Source organism: Chroicocephalus ridibundus, unplaced genomic scaffold (assembly GCF_963924245.1).
Source record: "Chroicocephalus ridibundus unplaced genomic scaffold, bChrRid1.1 SCAFFOLD_92, whole genome shotgun sequence".
NCBI lineage: Eukaryota > Metazoa > Chordata > Aves > Charadriiformes > Laridae > Chroicocephalus > Chroicocephalus ridibundus.
Window position 1 is genome coordinate 482,196 of NW_026961708.1, and position 16,457 is coordinate 498,652.

At 51.3% G+C, this 16,457-nt stretch overlaps 1 protein-coding gene and 1 pseudogene across 1 annotated transcript; one reads left to right on the forward strand and one right to left on the reverse strand.

Annotated features, from left to right (window-relative positions):
• Positions 1-1,091: 1,091 nt before the first annotated feature.
• LOC134509575 (kelch-like protein 10) lies at positions 1,092-2,451 on the forward strand. The gene is made up of 3 exons (XM_063322133.1): positions 1,092-1,234; positions 1,282-1,425; positions 1,920-2,451. The coding sequence occupies exons 1-3, from the start codon at positions 1,092-1,094 to the stop codon at positions 2,449-2,451; spliced, it is 819 nt and encodes a 272-aa protein (XP_063178203.1).
• A 10,750-nt stretch (positions 2,452-13,201) lies between these two features.
• LOC134509602 (kelch-like protein 10) lies at positions 13,202-14,248 on the reverse strand (annotated as a pseudogene).
• Between the last annotated feature and the right edge of the window lie 2,209 nt (positions 14,249-16,457).

The following is a 16,457-nucleotide window of genomic DNA, read 5'->3' on the forward strand; positions in this document are numbered from 1 at the left end:
CCCTCTGCTGGGAGGACAGGCTGAGAGAGTTGGCGTTGTTCAGCCTGCAGAAGAGAAGGCTCCGGGGAGACCTTAGAGCGGCCTTCCAGTCCCTAAAGGGGGCCTACAAGGAAGGATGGGGAGGCACTCTTCGTCAGGGAGTGGAATGAGAAGACAAGGGGTAATGGTTTCAAACTGAAGGAGGGGAGATTTGGATTGGATATCAGGAAGAAATTCTTTACTGAGAGGTTGGTGAGGCACTGGAACAGGTTGCCTGAGGGAAGCTGTGGCTGCCCCATCCCTGCAGGGGTTCAAGGCCAGGCTGGAGGAAGCTTTGAGCAGCCTGGTCTGGTGGGAGGTGTCCCTGCCCAGGGAAGGGGGGTTGGAACTCCATCATCTTTAAGGTCCCTTCCAACCCCAACCATTCCATGCATCTGTAAATCCCACCCACGGGACACAAAAAGCCCTCAATATCCCCCACGGGGAACCCCAAAACACCCATGGGAACACCCCCCCCAGCTTCAATTGACCTCGACATGGCTTCATATGTGGTCCTATCTGCTAGAATGGGGTCTTTTCCAGAGACTGCCAGTGGCGTTGCCGTTTTCCTTCTTGTATGGGATTGAAAATGCAAACACCAAATGGGAAGACGATGAGGATTCTGTTGCAGTTCCTGTATTTCCAAGAAAACTTCCAATCCTGCGGTATTCATGGCATTTTTACTGGCATTGGTGGAAAGAGGCGGTTTGCATTTTTAGGTTGCCTTCGGCTTTCTGGCTGGCTTTGCAAATCTGGCTTGTGCTGTGTGCTCTGAGGAAAGGTGGGCCTTGACCCTGGTAGCGTTGCTGCTTCAAAGCGCTAGCTCTTGAGAGAGCTTCTCTTCAGTACAAGTGTTTGTCAGGTACCAAGCTTCCAAGGCCAGGCTGGCAAGAAGTTCTCTTTTCCAGCTACGGTCCATGTTCCTGGCAAGAATGCCTTACAGTGAGCAATAGACACTGCTGCTGGGTTGGACAACTTGCTTTGTCTCTCTATTTTCCAGTTGGCCAAAAGTCTCTTGCCCTTCTTTGCTTTCTTTTCCAAGCTTGGGCTCTTTCCCAGTCCCAGTCCCCGCCATGTCTGTGATGTCATTATGGAGCACGTTCCAGAGCCAGCAGACAGGCAGGGGTTCTACTACTACGCCGGAGGGAGGGCAAGGACAAAGTGTTGTAAGCACCCCAGAGTGGCAGAAGCGTCTCCCACTGCCTCAGGCTTGGAGGTGGGTGACAGCTTGCCTCGTGGCGCATACTCCTCCTCCTCACCCAGGGAGAGGAAGATGAGCGCTGTGGCTTGCACCGCCTCCCACGGGCTTTGCCCGGAAGGGACACCAAGCGACGTGATCATCAGCGTGGACGGCATTGAATTCAACGCACACAAGATGGTCCTCTCTAACTGCAGTGCGTACTTCAGGTGAGTGCTTGAAAGAGGAGGGGATGGGGCCAACCAGCGCTCCCTGCTCCGTGCCACACTGTGCCTGGCTGTATCTCCAGCGCTTCCCTCGGCACTCCAACTCTCCTCCGGCAGTTCCCCCTGGTCCTGCTCCCTGCCCAGGCACCCAAAGGCCTCCACAAGCTGGAAGTGGTGTCTGAGAAGGCCCAGCTAGGGTGCGGGGCTGGGAGCGTGGCCAGCCTGGCTGCTCTGCTGCCAGGCGGGAGGCTTTCCTTCCCCACACACGGGTACTCTCTGCTGTTCTTCTTGAAGCCAGGTGCCCACTCGCCCTGTGGCTCCTCTTGAAAACAAGCGGCCAGTAAAGCCTTCCTTCATCAAACTCCACGGCCTCCCAGCGTGCCTACTGCTAGTGCCCAAACGGGTGCGCGGGGAAGGAGGCACAGGGGATAATGGGCTCAGGGTTTCCCACAGCAAGGCCGCTTTCTTCCCCAGCAGCACTCTCTTGGTTTTTTCAGGGCTTTGTTCTCCAGCAACTGCAGCAGTGCCGACAGCAACGTCTATCAAATCCACGGCGCTTCCCCTGAAACGATGGGGCTCCTCATCGAGTACGCCTACACCGGCACAGTGCCCCTCACGGAGGACAACGTTGAAAGTTTGCTCGTGGCGGCAGACCAGTTCAACGTCCTGGGCATCGTCAGCCTGTGCTGCCACTTCTTAAAAGCCCAGCTGTGCTCGGAAAACTGCGTCGGCATCTGGAGATTCACCCACTACTACTACTGTGCTGACCTGCGAGAAGCAGCCCACGAGTTCATCCTGCATCACTTGGAGGAGGTGAGCAGGGTGTCCGCAGAGTTTCTGGAGCTCTCCTTCAATGACCTGCAATGCCTGCTGGAGAAGGGGGAGCTCCCTGTGAGAGAAGAGGCCACGCTGGAGGCCGTTCTCACCTGGGCTGCTCATGACCTGCCCAACAGGAGGCAGCACATTGTCTTCTTGCTGAGCAAGGAGGGCTGGAGGAGTGGACAGAAGGGATTTTTCTTTTTAAAATAAACTCTGTGTTTCTGACAGTCAAGACTTTGCTCATCACTTGTGAAGTCAGACCTTGCCAAGGGTAGGAACTTGTAGTCCACGTTCCCCGGACTCACACGTCCCTCATCCAAATCGGCAAGTCCCATTTCTATCAGTTTCATAGGATCGAGATTTTCATCGGTGTCCCAGAAGGTCCTGTTGACCAGCTCCTGGAAGAGCTGGAAGTTTGCTCGCCTGCAACTCGCGGGCCTGGCTTTACTCTTGCCCTGGAGACCAGCTTCAGGGCAGGTAAGACTGCGCTGGGGAAGGGATCAGCAGCGAAAAGGGCCGACGCAAAGCTCTTTTGGGGGCTTTTGGAAGCCAGCAAAAGCCCTCGGCCTGTGCTGAGGGCTGTCAGCTGGTGGGCGGGCTGCTGAGGGAGCCTGGGGGCGGAGACAGCACCTCCCCTGATCGATCAAGCCACCAGGTTATAGGAAGCCTCCGGGAGGGCAGGGACTAGTCCTTGCCCAGAGCGAGCAACCAGTGCTCCCCCCAACTGGCCGTCGAGTCACAAGGACTCGCTTGTGTCTAGAGATCCAGCCGTGGTTGCTACCCGGTCAAAGGCGGCTGTTAAAAAAACTGTGGGCACCCAGACAGAGGCCCCGCGCAAACATGTGGGCATCCAGGCCTCTGGCTGCAAAGAGTGCCGGAGCCTGGCACTCGCCATGGAGGGCAGCAGAGACAACACCTGTGTCAGATGTGAACAGGTAAACGATCTGCTCATTCTGGTGGCTGAGCTGAAGGAAGAAGTGGAAAGGTTGAGGAGTATGAGGGAATGCGAGAGGGAGAGTGACTGGTGGACCCGCTCCCTGAGAGAAAGGGAACAGGGTGAGGCCCCACACAAGTCAGAGGACCCCCTCCCCTCTCGTCACCAGGCAATAGGAGGGGATGGCAGAGACGAGGGGGAATGGAAACAGGTCCCTGCTCGGGGAAGCAGGAGAATCCCCTCCCGGCCCCTCCCACCTTCCCAGTTACCTTTGCAGAACAGATATGAAGCCCTGCAGGAGGAACTGGCTGTTGGAGAGGAGGATGAGACACCCAGGCCAGGAACGTCAGAAAGACCAAGTCGCCATGGACCCAGCATCACAGCTGGCTCCAAAAGGAAAAGCAGACGGGTCATTGCAGTGGGTGACTCTCTATTGAGGGGGGCGGAGGGGCCAATATGCCATCCAGACCCACTTCACAGGGAAGTCTGCTGCCTCCCTGGGGCACGGGTCAGGGATGTGTTAGGCAAACTTCCAGCCCTAGTAGACTCCTCTGACTACTAACCCTTTTAGTATTGCAGGTGGGTAGTGATGAAGTGGGTAGGAGGAGCCCAAAATGGATTAAAAGAGATTTTAGAGCCTTGGGGCGATGGCTTAAGGGGTCAGGAACACCAGTTGTGTTCTCCTCTATCCCTTCAGTGGCAATCATGAATGAGGAAATTAACAGGAAGAGGCAACAGGTGAACTCGTGGCTCTGGGACTGGTGTTATGGGCAGGGCTTTGGGTTTTTTGATCACAGGCTGCTATAGGAGTCACCTGACCTGCTGGTGGCAGGTGGAACGCACCTGTCCCAGAAGGGGAAAAGAATTTTGGGGCAGGAGTTAGCAAGGCTCCTTGACAGGGCTTTAAACTAGATATGAGGGGGGAAGGGGAGACAAGTGGGCCTGTCAGGAATGAATCCAAGGGAGGCATGCCAGGGCTTGAAGGATGGTGGGCTAGTGAGGACTCTCACTCTGACATTTCATTGGAGAGAAGGGGTTAACGCTTAGAAATCATGGAAGCACCTGAGAGGGGTCTGGTGGGAAATGGGGCCCACACCCACAAAAAGGTGCTGGAGTCATTAGCACATCTGAAGTGCATCTATACCAATGCACGCAGTATGCGCAACAAACAGGGCTTGAAGCCATGATGCACCAGGGAAACTATGACATAGTGGCTATCACAGAAACGTGGTGGGATGCCTCACATGACTGGAGTGCCACAATCGATGGCTACAAGTTCTTCAGGAGGGACAGACAGGAAAGGAGAGGTGGAGGAGTGGCCCTGTATATTAGAGAATGCTATGAGAGCACAGAAATCGAGTATAGCGATGACGGGGTGGAGAGTGTTTGGATTAGGTTAAGGGCCGATAAAGCTGCTATCGCTGTGGGAGTCTGCTATAGACCTCCCAACCAAAGCAGTGAGGCAGACGAAGCTTTCTATAAGCAGCTGGGGGAAATCTCGTGATCACTTGCCATTGTTCTTGTGGGGGACTTTAACCTCCCGGCTATCTGCTGGGAATACAACACAGCTGAGAGGGAACAATCCAGGAGGCTCCTGGAATGTGTGGAAGATAACTTCCTCACACAGCTGTGAAGTGATCCAACCAGGGATGGTGCCCTCCTGGACCTGCTTCTTGTGAACAGGGAAGAACTTGTAGGGGAAGTAAAGGTTGGTGGCTGTCTAGGGCACAGTGATCATGAGATGATCGAATTTCTGATTCTTGGGGAAACAAGGAGAAGGGTTAGTAAAACTGCCACCTTAGACTTCCGGAGGGCAAATTTTGACCTGTTCAGAAGACTGCTGGACAAAGTCCCTTGGGAGGCTGCCCTGAAGGATACAGGAGCCCAGGAAGGCTGGACATACTTCAAGAGAGAAGTCTTAAAGGCACAGGAGGAGGCTGTCCCTGTGTGCCGAAAAACAAGTAGGCGGGGAAGGAGACCGGCCTGGCTAAATAGGGACCTTTGGCTGGACCTCAAGAGCAAAAGGAGAGTCTATGACCTCTGGAAGAGGGGGCAGGTCTCTCATGAAGACTATAAGGATATAGCGAAGCTATGCAGGGAGAAAATTAGGAGAGCCAAAGCGCAGCTCGAGCTCAACCTAGCTACAGCTGTTAAGGATGACAAAAAATGTTTCTATAAATTCATTAACAGCAAAGGGAGGATTAGGGAAAATCTCCCTCCCTTACTGGATGCAGAGGGAAACATAGTCCAAAGGATGAGGAAAAGGCTGAGGTGCTCAATGCCTACTTTGCCTCAGTCTTTAGCAGTGGAACTAACTGTTCCCTGGGCACCCAGCCTCGTGAGCTAGGAGACAGGGAGGGGAAGCTGAATGAGGTCATCGCAATGAAAGAGGAAGTGATCTACGACCTGCTACGCTGCTTGGATGCGCACAAGTCTATGGGACCGGATGGGTTACATCCAAGAGTGCTGAAAGAGTTGGCAGCCGTGCTCGCCAAGCCACTTTCCATGATCTACCTGAAGTCGTGGCTAACTGGGGAGGTCCCAATGGACTGGAGGTTAGCAAATGTAGCGCCCATCTACAAAACAGGCAGAAAGGAGGATCCGGGAAACTATAGGCCTGTCAGTCTGACCTCGGTAGCAGGGGAGGTCATGGAGCAGATCATCTTGAGTGCCATTACAACTCATATAATGGACAAGCAGGGGATCAGGCCTAGTCAGCATGGGTTTAGGAAAGGAAGGTCCTGCCTGACGAACCTGATCTCCTTCTATGACAAGATGACCTGACTATTGGATGAGAGAAAGGCTGTGTACATTGTTTACCTAGACTTTTGAAAAGCATTTGACACTGTCCCCCACAGAATTCTCATGGAAAAACTGGCGGCTCATGGCCTGGATGAGCATACGATCTGCTGGATCAAGCACTGGCTGGATGGGCGGTCCCAGAGAGTGGTGGTCAATGGAGTTAAATCCAGCTGGCGGCCGGTCACAAGTGGTGTCCCTCAGGGCTCGGTGTTGGGACCGTTTCTGTTCAACATCTTTATTGATGACCTTGATAAGGACATAGAGTGTATCATCAGCAAGTTTGCAGATGACACGAAGCTAAGCGGGAGTGTTGATCTACATGAGGATAGGGAGGCTCTACAGAGAGACTTGGACAGATTGGACCGATGGGCCAATGCTAACAGTATGAGCTTCAACAAGGCCAAGTGCCGGGTCCTGCACTTGGGCCACAACAACCCCATGCATCGCTACAGGCTTGGGGCAGTGTGGCTGGAGAGCTGCCTGGCAGAAAAGGACCTGGGGGTTCTAATTGACAAGTGGCTGAACATGAGCCAGCAGTGTGCCCAGGTGGCCAGGAGAGCCAATGGCATCCTGGCTTGTATTAGAACTAGTGTGACCAGCAGAAGGAGGGAGGTGATTGTCCCCCTGTACTCAGTACTGGTGAGGCCACACCTGGAGTATTGTGTCCAGTTCTGGGCACCTCAATACGAGAGACATATCGAGGTGCTGGAGCGAGTGCAGAGGACGGCAACAAAGCTGGTGAAGGGCCTGGAGAATAAATGTGATGAGGAGCGATTGAAGGAGCTGGGAGTGTTTAGTTTGAGGAAGAGGAGGCTGAGGGGAGACCTCATCACTCTCTACAATTACTTGAAAGGCCATTGTAGAGAGGTTGGTGCTGGTCTCTTCTCACAGGTAATTAGCGATAGAACAAGAGGGAATGGCTTCAAGCTGCAACAGGGTAGGTTTAGGCTGGACATAAGGAAAAAATTCTTCACAGAAAGAGTGGTCAGACACTGGAATAGGCTGCCCAGGGAGGTGGTGGAGTCACCGTCCCTGGATGTGTTTAAGACTCGTTTAGATGTGGTGTTAAGGGATATGGTGTAAGGGAGAACTTTGTAGAGTGGAGATGATGGTTGGACTCGATGATCCCAAGGGTCTTTTCCAACCTAAATGATTCTATGATTCTATGATCACAGATATTGAGCCACTTCCCACGGAGATGCTACAATTGTGCGATGAAATTGAGAAATGTATGATACAAAGCTCTTGTCAGGCCTTATCCTGAATATTGTGCCCTATTTCTTGTCATCTGTGCTCGAGAAAGATGGATTGAAACAGAAATATACCCAGGGCCACCCAAACTGGATAATCAAGGGAATGAAGAGCCTCTCTCTTCAGAGGAGATGGAAAGATTTGGCTGTTTTAGCCTAGAGAAACAAAAACTAAGAGAAGAGATGATTGCTCTCATCAGTAGGGCAACTACCAAAGGAGGGAACAAGGAGTTGTGAAGGTAAAGAATAATACTGGCAGAAGAACAAAGAGATGTAGCCTGGAAGTGAATAAATTTGGGCTGGGAATCAGAAGAGAATTTCCAAGCATCGGAGGAGTGAAATTCTGGAACAACACTGCAATAAGAGACAGAGCGTGGTACAAAAGAAACTGGTTTTTAAAACAGCAATTAGTAAGATTGAGAACGTGATTATCCAAAGCACTTGCTGTGACAGCAGGGCTCCTTCCAGCTCTACCCTGGTGGTTCGATGCGATTGACCCCGTCTTTGATTAGAAAATCAACAGAACGTGCAGCTAAAGGCAGGGAGTATGTTTCTGATGGAGAGACTTTGCAGAATTTATTTGGAAAACACCTCTTTCAGTCATAGAGAAAGGGAATAGTGGAGCAACTTGCCAGCCAGCCATTGCAACTGAACAATTACTCAAAATACAACAATTTTGCAAGATGACATTTTTTTTGGAACTAGATAAGAACTAGAAATGATAAAAAATGGACAAATGTTAAAAGTAGTTAATTTTCAACTTGATTTTTAGTTTGGGATTTGTTGGTGTTTTTTTTATAGCAAAAGCCCGTTGAGAAGATCAGTCAGAATATGACCAGATAAATACCACTCACTTTAGAGAGCCACATTGATTTCAAAAAATTGACCCAAAAAAACCCAAATCCAAACCAGTTTCTCCAATAATGGATTGATGGCGATGTTCATCTCATCATCCATATGTCAGGATTTTTCACATCCTTATCAGGCAGCGACCTTTAACAGATGAATCGGCAAGCTAATTCTCCATTTGAGATCTGTTGATAACTGCTCGGATCTGTAAAATTGATGCATTTGGTTGCAACCCTCACTTTGGCAATCTGCTTTTAAAACTGCAGTGGAGGCTAAAACCTGCTTTTTATGTGCATAAGGCAATAGTGCCATCTCGTGGGAAACACACTGCTTCGTGCCTTGTGGTGGGCAAAAAGAGCTTGGAACCTTTCTTCGCACAAATACCTCCTCAAGACAGATAGATTTTTATTTTTCTTTAAGTTGGCTCCCTCCGGTTAGCATGTAAACTTAAAGCATCTAAAATGCCCGCTAACCTTTTCTGGGTAAGGTTCCGCAAGGATTCGCCTCTGCTCCAAGATGCTCTCCTACAAATCCCGGCCCCAGCGTCCTGTTTGGGTACAGCCCAGGAGGAGCAGGAGGGTCCCGCGGGCAGGAGGGAGAGCACCCAGCCCAGCTCCGACTCTGCCCGCAGGCAGAGCAATGCTGCTCGGCGTCCGCCAGCAAGACCAGCCTCGCTGGGCAAGCACATGCCACGAGTCCTCAGGTCTGCTGTATGTGCAGAACATACACACACAGGTGCCAGTCACATCTCAACCCTGCTTCTCCTGTCGACATTTTTGCTCCATTTTATCTGATTTTGTGCCTCTACCTTTTTTGGCAGAGCCGAAACACAAGCAGCACTTGCCACACCGAAGAGCACTGGAAACCTTTTTACATTTAAAATATCATTCATCGTGCAGAGGGAAAACAACGAGGATTCATCTGTTTCTTCCACGAGCAGTGGAAGAAGCATGGCAGGAACAAGGCCCTTTCTTCCAGAGAGCTCCGCCTGCATCCTCCTTGGTGAAGAAAGCAACTGATTAACCCAAATTGCCTTCCTGTTACACAAAGCAAGTGTTAAACAGAAACCCTCTGCCTCCTTCAGATTCCAGCCTTTCCTGCAAGGCTTCTCCTCCTACCGCCACGCTGGTCCTCATCTCAGCCCTGGTCAACCTGCTTCTTGGTAAGCAAGTAAAGCTAAATGCCAGCACAGCTTTTTTTCCTAGATCCCTGTTAAATGTTGTGAGTTCTGGAGCCATCTGATAGATATTAACCGTAAATAAGAATTAAATAGGATGCTGTATTCACAGCAAGTTTCCGTTTGCAGCCTGCAGTCAGTGCTTCAAGACGCTCAAGAATGAATCTCAGGCTGGTGCTTCCATGATGCTGTTGGTTCAGCATTACCAATGAAGCCAAGCGTCAGGAAAAATGGGAAACTATTACCTTCATTTATCATTTGTATGCTCTTGCCAGTAGTATAAAATTGGGATTTCTATTTTAAAATACCAGTATAATAAAATAAGGAGAAGCTGTCACACCTACCAATTTTGTCTTCCTGTATGAGGCTCTGGACTGTTCCCCTGGACTGTTATACATGTAGGGTAAGACAAACACACGCTCCCAAGCTTAAAATTCCTGAGATGGACAATCTATCACAACTCTTGATAAACTGTGCTGGTATAGTTACAGCAGTATCCACAAAAAAGACGACAAGCTTACAGAGAAGAGATGTCACCTTGCGTTTTGGCATCAGACGTTTGTCCATTTGCAATAACAGCAATTGAGATCTTGTTTAATTTGGTTTAAGCTAAATTCAGAGCAGGTCAGGTGCTGTTAGTGTAAGATACAAAGAGCTTAGGCTTGGTATTTTATTAATTCTCTAACAAAATAACCAATTTACAACACAGTTTTGAGGTACTATTTTAAAACACCCCGTTCATTCAGACTAATTGAAATGGACACATTCTTTAGAGTCCAGTTAGTCATTCCTGAAATTCCAGTCTGGGTGAGAAAAACATACGGTGGTACTACTACAGGTGTGTGGTAATGATTCGCTTCCTTGTGGCATGTAAAGTGCTTCCGAAGAATAAAACATTCCATTGCTGATCGACACATAAAACCATAAAGCACGGATAAAGGTTTGGGAAAAGAAAGTCTGTCTACGCAACGTGCACTACAAGCAGTATTACAATAGGAACAACTTACCCCAAAAGCAGTCACAAAGCTTATACCTAAGAAACAGGAAAAAAAATGATAAAATAGCCCTTCAGATTTTCTGAATTTTACATTTGCGTCACAAGAGATTCTGATAAATCTTGGTTGTAAGCTATTTAACAGAACTACATATTCTAATATTTCCAAAACAATGATATAGAAATTTTATAGAATATACTTTGTGTGATTTTTCTGAACTGCAACATTTTGGCTTACTTTTTAATTAACACAGTACTTGAGAATCACACTTTACCAGAAAAGAGATAAAACTTGAAAAAGACTTGTCACTTTTTAAAAACTGTTCATTTTTTATTAACTAAAATGACTCAGCCATAAAAAGTGCAAAGTGTATAAAAGTCCATAGGGCAAAATGGTTTCTGTGAATAGAGGATGATGCTTCCAAATAATCAACATTTGTCTTGTCCATGCTGGTGTGGGGGCACGTGTATCATCAACACAGAAACAGGTTTTCACTGAAGGTCCTGAATGCAGTTCACATGGGGAAGCGTCATATCTGCTTGTGATAAATTGTATTCCTCTAATCTAAAATCCCAAATGCCAGCTACTGGAGTCAGTCGCCGAGGTGCGCTGGCCTGATCGGCAGCGGAGTGGCAGAGCTTGATGCACAGGGGGGTCTCCCGAGGCAGGGAAAAGCCAGGGCGGTGGAGAGACCCACCAGGAGGCAGCAGCTCTGGTGGAAGACGCTGATAAGGTGTGGGCATTGACAGAGCCACAGCGGCTACCCCACACCGATAGAAAACAGCCTGGGGACTAGAAGTGACCAGGAGCGCTGCAAGCAGAGTGTGGCACAGTCTGCGTGGCAGGGCATCATCCCTCTACTAGCTCAAAAGGTGAGCTCCATTGGTGGTCATCACAGTCTCAGAAGGAGCAGAGCTACCGTATCCACCTGGCAGAAAGCCACGTCGTCTGCACTCACCGGAATGGATGTGGCAACCCAGACAGAGCTCCAGTGAAATCATGCGGGTCTTGGGCTGCAAGGCTTGCCAGAGAATTTCGCTAGTAACGGAGGGCAGCAGTGAGAACAGCAGCGTGAGGTGTGACCAGGTGGACGATCTGCTCAGCTTGGTGACAGGGCTACAGGAGGTAGTAGGAAGGTTAAGGAGCATCAGGGAGTCGAACAAAGAGATGGACTGGTGGAATCATGCTCTGCCCTCCCTGAGACAGAAACAGGAACAGCCACCAGAAAAAACCCAACAAGATCAAGGGGATCCTGCAACCTCCCCCTGCCAGGCTATGACAGTAGCTTCAAGGAAAGGAGCGAATGGAGGCAAGTCCACGCCCAGGGTGGCTGGAGAACCCCCTCCTTGCCCAGCCCACCTTCCCAGGTGCCACAACGCATAGTGCAAGGGCCGCCAAAAGAGACTTCAGGGCCTCGGGAGGGTTGGTAAGGAAATCTGAACCACAGGGTATTTTCTCCTCTCTCCTTCCCCTTGTGGGCAGCAACATGGGAATAAATAGATGGACACAGACTATTCGTACATGGCTCCGTGGCTGATGTCACCCACACAATTTTTGGGTTTTCGAGAATGGGGTGGCCTGCACGGCACAAGGTTTGCTGGCGTCAGATGGGATTCACCTTTCTGAAAGGGGGAAGAGGGTCTTTGCTCCCGAGTGAGCAGAGCTCATTGACAGAGCCTTAAACTAGGCTTGAAAGGGGAGGGGGGCAATATCAGGCTTGCCTGTGACAGGCAGTGGGACAACAGCCCAAGGCAGAGGGTTGGGGTGCTAGTGCGGGCCCTCAGCCTGTTGCTCTGACACGTGCTGGCAACACTGGAGGACGCTTGAAGTCTTCCAGAGATGAGGGAATGGCTCCTGAGGTAATGGGGGGGAGCCAAAGGGGGAGGAGTCAAGAGGGGAGGAGAAAAGAGGGGAACACCAGTGAATAGCTCAAAGCAATTAAGGTGTGTTCCTCTAAGAAGGTGACATGGCTGACAGACCAGCTAAAGTGCCTCGACACCAATGCATGCAGCACGGGCAACAAACGGGAGGAGCTGGCAGCCACCGTGCTGCTGGAAAGCTGACACCTAGTTGCCATTCCTGAAACCTGGTGGGACGAATCCCATGACTGGAGTGTGACTGTCCATGGCCAGCAACAGGGGAGGAAGAGGGGGCAGAGGGGCTGCCCTCTGGGTCAAGAAACAGGTAGAGTGTGAAGAGCTGTCTCTGAAGAATAGCCAAGAGCAGGTTGAAAGCTTACGGGTAAGAATTAGAGAGCCAGGCAACAAAGGGAGCCTTGGGGTTGGTGTCTACTCCAGGCTGCCCGATCAAGGGGAGCCTATTGACGAAGCCTTCTTGCTCCAGCTACAGCAGCAGGCATCGCGCTCACAGGTTCTCGTCCTGCCGGGGGACTTCCGCCACCCCGACGGCTGCTGGAAAAGCAGCACGGCAAGCTGGAGGCAATCCAGGAGACTCCCAGAGCCGAGTGCCTTGAAGATAACTTCTTAAGCCAGGTCACAGACAGCCCCACCAGAGGAGCGGCCATACTGGACCTGAAGGGCACCAACGCAAATGAGCTAATGGGTGACATCCATGGGATGATGTGAGGCAGCCTGGGCTGCGGTAGTCGGGCGCTGGTGGAGTTCACAGTCCTGAGGGGTGTGGGCGTCAGGGGGAAGAGTAAAGTCAGGACCCTGAATCTCACGAAAGCAAACTTCCAGCTCTTCAAAGAGCTGGTCAATAGGACCTTCCGGGACACTGATGAAAATCTAGTTCCTATGAAACTGATAGAAATGGCACTTGCAGATTTGCATGAGGGACGTGTAAGTACAGGGAACATGGACTACAAATTCACACCAGTGCGCACGTATGAGTTCAAAAGTTTTAAGCAAAGTCTTAACTGTCAGTAACGCTGAGTTTATTTAGAGAAAAAAAATCCCTTCTGTCCACACTTCCACCCTTCCTTGCCCAGCAAGACTACCACGTGCTGCCTCCTGCTCTGCAGGTCATGGGCAACCCATTTCAGAACGGCCTCGAACACAGCCTCTTCTTTCACAGGGAGCTCATCCTTCTCCAGCAGGCGTTCCAGCTCATTGAAGGAGAGTGCCAGAAACTCTGTGGACACCTTGGTCACCTCCTCAAAGTGATGCAGGATGAACTTGTGGGCTGCTTCTCGCAGGTCAGGACAGTAGTAGTAGCCAGTGAATCTCCACATGCCGATGCAATTTTCCAAGCACAGCTGGGATTTTAAGAACTCGCAGCACAGTCTGACGATGTCCAGGACATTGAACTGGTCTGCCGCGATTAGCAAACTTTCAATGTTGTCATCCGTGACCGGCACTGTCCCGGTGTAGGCGTATTCCATAAGGAGCCTCATCATTTGTGAGGAAGTGCCTCACACACACAGCGGCCTTGCTGTGTGACACCCTGACCCCATCATCCCCTGTGCCTCCTTCCCCGGGCACCAACTTGGGCACTAGCAGTAGCCATGCTGGGAGGCCGTGGAGTTTTATGAAGGAATGTTTTACTAGCCGCTTGTTTTAAGAAGGAGCCACAGGGCGAGCGGGCACCTTGCTTCAACAAGAAGAGCAGAGAATAACGGTGTGTGGGGAAGGAAAGCCTCCCGCCTGGCAGCAGAGCAGCCAGGCTGGCCACGCTCCCAGCCCTGCACCGTATCTGGGGCTTCGCCAGACACCACTTCCAGCGCTGCTGTTCCATCTGAGCTTGTGGATGAATTTTGGTGTCCAGGGAGGTACCAGGACTAGGGGGAACTGCTGGAGGAGAGTTGGAGTGCCGAGGGAAGCGCTGGAGATACGCGAAGGCACAGTGTGGCACAGAGCAGGAAATACTGTTTGGCCCCATCCCCTCCTCCTTCAAGCACTCACCTGAAGTACGGACTGCAGCTAGAGAGGATCATCTTGTGAGCAATGAATTCAATGCCGTCCACGCTGATGATCCCATCACCCAGCTTCCCTTCTGGGCAAAGCCCGTGGAAGGCGGTGCAAGCCACAGCGCTCACCTTCCTCTCCCTGGGTGAGGAGGAGTATGTGGTGTGAGCCAAGCTATCGCCCACCTCGACGCCTGAGGCACTGGGAGATGCTTCTCTCTGGGGTGCTTACAGCACTTTGTCCTTGCCCTCCCTCCAACATCAGAGTGGAACCCCTGCCTGTCCGGTGGCTCTGGAACGTGCCCCATAATGACATCACAGGTGTGGGGGGGGACCAGGACGGGCCGTGAGCCCCTCCACAGCCCCTCTGTGGGGCCGAGGTCTGGGTCCCCGTGGTCCATGTTGCCGTGGGGCGGAGCCATGGGGTCCCTGGACTCCGTGGACTTCCACACAGGAGAGGAAATAAAAGATGGACACAGCACTAGGCACCATCTATAAAAGACTCCAAGCTTTTAAAAGAAAGCAAAGCAGGGAAAAGAGACATTTGGGAAACAGGAAAACAGACAGAGAAAGCAAACTTTCGAAACAAGTAGCAGCGTCTACTGCTCATTGTAACACTTTATTGCCATGACCATCTACCCTAGCTAGAAAAGAAAAATGCTTGCCAGCCTCGTGTTGGAAGCTTGGTACCTGAGAAACACTTGTGTTTAACAGAAGCTCTCTCAAGAGCTAGCGGTTTGACGCAGCAACACTACCAGGGTCAAGGCCCACATCTCCTCAGAGCACAAGCCAGATTTGCAAAGCCAGCCAGAAAGCTGAATGGAACCTAAAAGTGCAAACCGCCTCTTTCCACCAATGCCAGTAAAAACGCCAGGAATACAGCAGTATTGGAAGTTGTCTTGGAAATGCAGGAACTGCAACAAAATCCTAATCGTCTTCCCATTGAGTAGTTGCATTTTCAATCCCATACAATAAGAAGAAATGCAAGGCCATTGGCAGTCTCCATAAAAGACACAATTCTAGCAGACAGGACCACATAGGAAGACATGTAGAGCTCAATACAACTTGGGGGGGTTCCCATGGGTCCTTTGGGATTCCCTATGAGGGATATTGAAGGTTTTTTGGGTCCTGTGGGTGGGATTTATAGAATCATAGAAAGGTTTGGGTTGGAAGCAACCCTGAAGATCAACTAGTTAAAACCCCCTGCCCTAGGCAGGGACATCTCCCACTTGAGGCTACCCCGTTTTCAGAGGTTACCCCAGGGAATCCGTTACCCCTTGTCCTATCATTACACTCCCTGATGAAGACAGCCTCCCCAACCTTCCTGTAGGCCCCCTTTATGGACTGGAAGACTGCTATAAGGTCTCCTCTGGGATTCTCTTCTCCAGGCTGAACAACGCCAACTCTCTCAGCCTGTCTGAATTACTTTTTCTATTAAATTTGTTTCTCTTTCAGCCCTCCTGTTTCCGTGTTTTTTTCCCCATTCCCTTTCCCAGCTGGGGTGGGGACATCGGATGATGGACTCCTTGTCTAAACGACAAGAAACTGGGGGATGTGCGGAGGTGGCCTGCTCCAACATCTGCTCTGGCAGGCTCGCCTAGAGCAGGTTGCCCAGGACCACGTCCTGCTGAGGCTCGGCTCTCTCCTAGGAGCTGCGCCATGCGGTCAGAGCCAGGGCAAGACGTAGGCAGGGCTCGGTGGCCAGCAAGGGCTAAAAGTCCTTACGCAGCCACCGTCCCCTGCGGCTTGCTGTCCCCTGCGGCCAGCCGTCCTCCTGGCACGCTGCTTGTGGGGCAGTTTCCTCAGCCCCCACCAGCTCATGGCAATGCGAGGGATTCCCTTCCACGCTGGGCACTGTAAATGCCTCAGCTCACCCAAAAAGCTTTGGAAGCGGCTCCAAGAGGAGCCAGAGTGCTGAGGCTCTCGTGCATCCCAGTGGGATAGAGGGGATGCCCGCAGCATGATGGAGGAGGAAGGGGGAGCCCTCTCCCCCTGGGAGGGAACGATTTTGCTCACAGGCTGGTGTGGCTGAAGCCTGGCCGGCAGCTCAGCGCCACACAGCCGCTCCCTCGCTCCTGCGCAGTGGGGTGCAGGGGGAGCATCGGAAGGGGGAAAGGGACAAAACTGGTGGGTTAGAAACAAGGCGAGTGGAAAAGAGAGCCCAAGCAATACAAGGGATGCAAAAGAAAGCACTTGCTGATCAGCGAGCCAGCGATGCCCAGCCAGGCCCTGAGCAAGGGCAGCCCCCGCCAACATTCACCCCACACACACAGTTTCATTGCTGAGCACGCTGTGGTAGGGTGTGGGATATGCCTTTGGGCGGTTGGCATCAGATGTCCCCTCT